The 6,543-nt window shown below is 38.4% G+C and overlaps 1 protein-coding gene across 4 annotated transcripts in view; it reads right to left on the bottom strand.

The window, feature by feature from the left end:
- Window positions 1-6,543, bottom strand: part of MAPK6 (mitogen-activated protein kinase 6) — a 41,791-nt gene that overhangs the window by 4,115 nt on the left and 31,133 nt on the right. For all 4 annotated transcript variants that reach the window (XM_003784363.2, XM_023509984.1, XM_023509986.1 and 1 more), the window contains 2 exons: window positions 6,162-6,326; window positions 1,013-1,214 (listed from right to left, as the gene is read on the bottom strand). In XM_003784363.2, coding sequence (XP_003784411.1) covers window positions 1,013-1,214; window positions 6,162-6,326 — 367 coding nt within the window. The remainder of the gene's footprint in view (window positions 1-1,012; window positions 1,215-6,161; window positions 6,327-6,543) is intronic.

The following is a 6,543-nucleotide window of genomic DNA, read 5'->3' as shown; positions in this document are numbered from 1 at the left end:
CAGCTTGAGGCTCTGTCTCAAAAAAAAAAAAAAAAGAATGGAAGAAAAAGTATCCAATGTACTCAGCCCTACTATGAAACCAATTTATAGCTTTCTTATGAAAGCTATAACCCAATTACAGCCCAAGAAGAAGGGGTAAGGGGAGACGGAGGAGAGGGGAGGGAGCAGGATGGGGGGAGGGAGGGTAATTGGTGGGACCACACCTATGGTGCATCTTACAAGGGGATATGTGAAATTTAGTAGGTGTAGAATATAAATGTCTTAACACAATGACTAAGAAAATGCCATGAAGGCTATGTTAACCAGTTTGATGAAAATATTTCAAATTATATATAAAACCAGCACATTGCACCCCATGATTGCATTAATGTACACAGCTATGATTTAATAAAAAAAAAATTTCATCCTAAGACATAATTGATAAAAATGATGAGACACTATAGATTATGTTATTGGATAAGACTGAGTCTTGTCATCCAACATCTTAAAAAAATAATTTTGTTTTGTTTTTTAAGACAGAGTCTCACTTTGTGGCCCTGGGTACAGTGCTGTGGCATCACAGCTCACAACAACCTCAAACTCTTGGGCTTAAGTGATTCTCTTGCCTCACCACAATACCAGGCTATTTTTTGGTTGTAGTTGTCATTGTTGTTTGGCAGGCCCAGGCTGGATTTGAATCTGCCAGCTCCGGTCTATATGTCTGGTGCCCTAACCACTAAGCTACAGGCAACGAGCCTTAAAAAATAGTTTAAAATTCAGATTTCTAACTTTCATATTTAAAGGACCTTATAATCTTAAATATGTTTTAATGACTTCAAAAATGTTTCAAAATAGCATCTGACTTAGTATCTTTAGACTTTATGTGATTTAAATATTTAATAAATTTAGCAGGAACCCAAAGAAACCATTACTAAATATAAGACTTCTGCCTTGTCATATATATAATTTGAAAATAAAACTCATAGTATTATGGGTCTCTGAAAATTCAATAACTGTTATTTTTCTAATTTACCTTTCCCAGTTATAAATGTGACTATGTGTTTCATCCATAAGCAAAATATCATCAACTTCATCTTCAATATGGAAAGGATGACTGGAAATTGGTTCATCCATCGGAAAAGAATATATGCTCATGTAAGGATGGGAGAGCGCTTCTTCTGCCGTCAACCGATCCATGGGGCTAAATGTCAAAATTTGTTCCAGGAAATCCAGTGCTGCAGAATGAAGAGCGGAAGTTGCTGAGAGGAGAGAAACTGAAAATGCTGGTCTTATTACTTCAATGGTGACCCAAGTGATTAACTTACCACTTCATATTACACAAAAGGTCTACCAAGTCATATAGGGAAAAATAAAGACTATATAAATAAAAGGTAAGTTAATTTTAAGTTTTGCTGGAAATTACCTTAACCTTATTTTATAGATTAAAAAGAAAAAGAATTTCTTTAATTAACATAGTTAATATTTGAGATGTAACCCAATCTCATTATTATGACCAGTTAGACAGAAAAGTAACATATTAAGATAAATTGTATGAAACTGCCTGTTTTTTTTTTTAGAGACAGAGTCTCACAGAGTCTCATTTTATTGCCCTCAGTACAGTGCCATGGCGTCACAGCTCACAGCAACCTCCAACTCCTGGGCTTAGGCAATTCTCTTGCCTTAGCCTCCCAAGTAGCTGGGACTACAGGCACCTGTCACAATGCCCAGCTATTTTTTGGTTGCAGTTTGGCTGGGGCTGGGTTCAAACCCACCACCCTCAGTATATAGGGCCAGTACCCTACTCACTGAACCACAGGTGTCCCCTGAAACTGCTGTTCTTAAAATCATCAAATAACAGCAATTTCACATGGCTCAACCACATGTGATGTGTGTATGTATGCATATTTGTGTGTATATATATATATATAAAATATATACCTAAAACTATTTTAAACTGCACAACTTTACGGACAACCTGTATATATGTATGGTTTTTTGAGATAGGGTCTCATTGTGTCACTCAAGGCTGGAGTGCAGTGGTATAATAGTAGTTCACACCAACCTCAAACTCCTGGGCTTGAGGGATCCTCCTCTCTGTCTCCTAAGTAGCTGGGACTACAGGCTCACACCTGGCTAATCTGTCTTTTTTAGAGTTCGGGTCTTGCTGTGCTGCCCAGGCTGGCTTAGAACTCCTGGGCTTGAGGGATCCTCCTCTCTCTGTCTCCTAAGTAGCTGGGACTACAGGCTCACACCTGGCTAATCTGTCTTTTTTAGAGTTGGGGTCTTGCTGTGCTGCCCAGGCTGGCTTAGAACACCTGGCCTCATGTGATCCTCCAGCCTCAGCTTCCCAAACTGCCAAGATTACACATAGGAGCCACCATACCTGGTCTATACAAAAGTCTTAATCCCAGCCCTGCAACTCGCTAGCTTATCTGAATTACTAGCTGTGTACTGCTACATAGGCTACTAAAACTTACTTCATTTTCTTCATATGTAAGATGGACATACAGATATCCCTTAAGTGTAAAAACTAAAATATAGTGTCTGGTGTGTAATAAAAGCCCTTTCCCCTCCCCTTCCTTCACTGACTAGCTGTTGAACTAATCTATGGATCTCTGCTTCCCATCAGTTACACTCCAGTGTAGTTCACACGTTGCCCTTGACTATCTTAGGGTTCTGGAGCTAAACACACACCCAACTATTCCCATTAACTAGCTTATTAGACCTACCTAAGCTCCTCACCCAGTCTAAAAGGTGTCCCAACACCACTCACACTTCTATGCTTTATGATGGATGTCAATCTTTAACTCTAAATCCCCTCTACCATCTACTTTCTGTTCCCCAGCCACAAAGTACTAGTGAAAACAGGCTACAGTAACAAATATTCGTACTAAGCAATTTCAATTTGGCCATCTCTATGTTCTCAATCTTCTCTATCATTCTCAACAGATAAACCCACTTCATGTTTATCAATACTTACATTTTCACTATAGTCTCTCACCCATCCTCTTAGTCTTACCTTCTTTTTAAAAGAACTTTGCAGACAGTTCTTCTCTCTAAAATTAATCTGTACTCTAGAAAGGACCCTATTCTTAATTCCTAATCTCTCATTAACATAAATAGCTAGTATTTTTACAGCCATTCATATTTTACAAAATGCTTAACACATACTATGTCATTCAACTTTCATATCAGTCCAATAAAGACTAAAGAAAAGAAACCTAAAGCTCATTGCTACTCATGCCTTATAATGGCCAAGATTCCTTCTTTGTTCCCCCATATTTTTTCCACTCTAATCTAGGAAGTCATTTCACAGAACATCAAGCTATTCTTGGTTCTCCTGAAAAAGACTTCATCTTAACTAACCCAGGGGCCATGTTTCAAGGCAGAGAAACTCTAAGGCAAAGAGTTCCGGGTGGTGAACTCAATACAATCCCATTCTGACAGGGAAAGGAGATACATATCCAACTACCCAAGGAAAACATATTCTAAAGTCACTTCCTAGCATCTGGGAACTGCAGACAGAAAGATGTAACAAAGAAACTAGGCAGGCTGAGCTCTCAACTGTATTCATATACAGAACATTTTCATCACTGTGGAAATATCAGGCAGCACTGCTCTAGTGGAAACTGGTCTATTTGCCACAGCAGTGCTGAAGCATGCTAAGAAATAGATGGGAAAGAGATACATAAAAAGTGTGAATGAGACTAAGTATAGAGGAAAATGAAAGTTATTCACTTAAAGACATTAATCAGAGGAGGGTTCCTAGTAGTCCTGGTAGCATTCATTCATATGTACTTGATAAATGTTCTCTCCCATTGTGTTTATGATCTTTAGAGGAAAAAAGCAAACAGGATTATTTTTAACCAAGTTGCAAGTTGCCACTGCCTCAGAATGTGCCTTGCATAAAAACAAAACCCCACTGTATGAAGAAACTGGTGTAGAGCATTAATCTTTAGTCTTAGGAACTTGACCTACACTGTTTTATACTTTATGTAAGCACAGCTCTACACGTGAACACCAACGCTCTTTGCTCAATGGTTAATTTAATGAAACCAGAGACATGAATAAATCCCACCCACTGGCCAAAGTTCAGCTTGGTTCAAAACTAGGTAACACATGGTTCTCCACCCTAATGAGTACAGGGAAAGGGAAGATTCAATAGCATTTTTTAGCAAGATTACAAATGCTTCAACAACAATGTCCTCTTTTGGTAAAACACACCAAGAGCAACAATGACACTGAAGTAGAACCAGGTTATCCCTGAGCACTCCCAATCTGGCTAAGCAGAGTCATACCTGTACAGAGGGTTTTTTAAATGCAGACACCTTCCCTGCTGCTCACTCCACCTCCCAATTCTTTTTGTTGTTGTTGTTGCTAAGGCAGAGTTTTACTCTGTCACCCTAGGTCAGAACGTTGCGATGTTGCCTAGCTCATTGCAACCTCAAACTCCTGGGTTCAAGCGATCCTCCTGCCTCAGCCTCCTGAGTAGCTGGGACTACTGTCACATTTTTCTATCTTCAGTAGAAAAAAGGTCTCTTACTCTTGCTCAGGCTGGCCTTAAACTCCTGAGCTCAAGGAAGTGCTAGGATTACAGGCATAAGCCACTGCACTTGGCCCCAATTCTAATTTAATAGTCTCCATTTTAAAATCATTCCCACAAATGACTCTGATGCATAGTCAAATGTTATATGGCTGCTGTTCACTTACGACATCCCTGTTCATGACAGCAACTCCAAGTTAGGACCAAGAGAGCTAGCAATGGAATGCAATTGTGAAGAAAGACTCAAAGACTAGTTAGGAATGTGAACTACTAAAAAAGAAATCTGCTGAAATTAAATACAGTGGCTTCCTTTTTATTTAGGCATTTTTGTAGGAGTTATAAGGATAGCTAAAGGGAAAAAAGCATCATCACGATTTTGCCATTCAGGGCCTATTTTCAAAATACTTGCTACTTTAAAAATCCTTTGGTATAAGCCCAGCACGGTGGCTCACACTGGTAATCCTACCTCTTTGGGAGGGCCAAGACAGGCAGATTGCTTGAGCTCAGGAGTTTGAGACCAGCCTGAGGAAAAATGAACCCCATCTCCACTAAAACTAGAAAAAAACTAGCCAGGCATTACGGCAGGCACCTGTAGTCCCAGCTAATCGGGAAGCTGAAGCAAGAAGATTATTCAAGCCCAATAGTGTGAGGTTGTTGTGAACTATGATGATGCCACAGCACTCAACCCAGGACTAGACAATGAGACTATCTCAAAAAAACCCAACCCTTTGGTATATACAGACTCGAACCATATAATGATGGAAGTAGGTGATAAATATAATGGATACATAATTAGGAGGAAGTTGAAGACGTTTAGGAAATTATTCCTATCTTTTTTGATTGAGAAAATTATTCAATTCTGACTTTATCTTAATACAGTATAATTAATTCTGAAAGATACATACATACGAGTCAATTTTTAAGAAAAAATTTTCATTAACATTTAAGAAAATGTTACATTACAGATAACTACTATAGAAGTTAAAGACTTTTGTATCTAATTTATACAAATAAATCCTAAAGACATGCCACTCCACTGTGAGACATGAAATTAATCACTTTAAAGTTTTCTTTCCAAGTTCCTCTTACTTTCAAGCTGGTACAACCTCTCTCATTTAGGATCTAATACTCAACACCAATCCATAAACTCTTATATAATGTTTTGCTAATATGAATTAATACATAGTCACACACACACTATATTTGCTTTAATTTGCTCTTTCTTCTACCTCTTCTTTGCCCTAAATATCTTTGCTTTCCCCACCCCAATATTCTTTGACACTTAAATCACATTCATACCCATACTTATATAATGCTCTCAGCAGTCCATTCCAGCTTAGCAACAGGTAGTAATTCAACATAATTCCCTACAGTAGATAATCAGAGGTATAAGGTAAAATAGTAAATGTGGAACCAAGAAAGGTGTACGCTGTCTGAAATCTGGAAAAATAGTTAGAGGAACAAAGAAATAGATCCCAGTCTAAGTGCCAGAACTTAGTAACAGTTGAAGTTTCAGGTATACATTAAGCGTCTAAAGATTATTGGGGAGATAAGTACACATCTAAGGATAAAAAGCAAAAGCTTTCTTTCCTGCATATATCCTGCTTGTTTACATACATTAATGTGAGGATCACAATACCTTCTCGACTAATTCCCGGAAGCAGCTGAGTTAAAGGTTTGTGTGGCTCAGTCATGTCATTTCTAATGTAAACTGGAATTACACTGAGAAGCTCCTGACGATCTTCCTCATGAACGACAGGGATAGATTCTAAAATCAACTGCATCTGTTCAAGTTCATGTGCACCTAAAATTAAAAAAAAAAAAACAAAAACAGCAAATGTAAACACATTCTTCAATGCTTACTGATTTGGTAATAAATATACTAAAATAAAATAACTTAAATATGATGACCAGTGGGAGTAAAATACTTTCAACTGGGCTCGGCGCCTATAGCTCAACTGGCTAAGGCGCCAGCCACGTACACCTAAGGTGGCGGGTTCGAATCCCCAGCCCGGACCCGC

The sequence above is a fragment of the Otolemur garnettii genome, unplaced genomic scaffold, assembly GCF_000181295.1.
Source record: "Otolemur garnettii isolate 467f Iridium unplaced genomic scaffold, OtoGar3 scaffold00011, whole genome shotgun sequence".
NCBI lineage: Eukaryota > Metazoa > Chordata > Mammalia > Primates > Galagidae > Otolemur > Otolemur garnettii.
The sequence above is the reverse complement of the archived record's forward strand: the minus strand, read 5'-3'. Positions and strand labels throughout refer to the sequence as shown.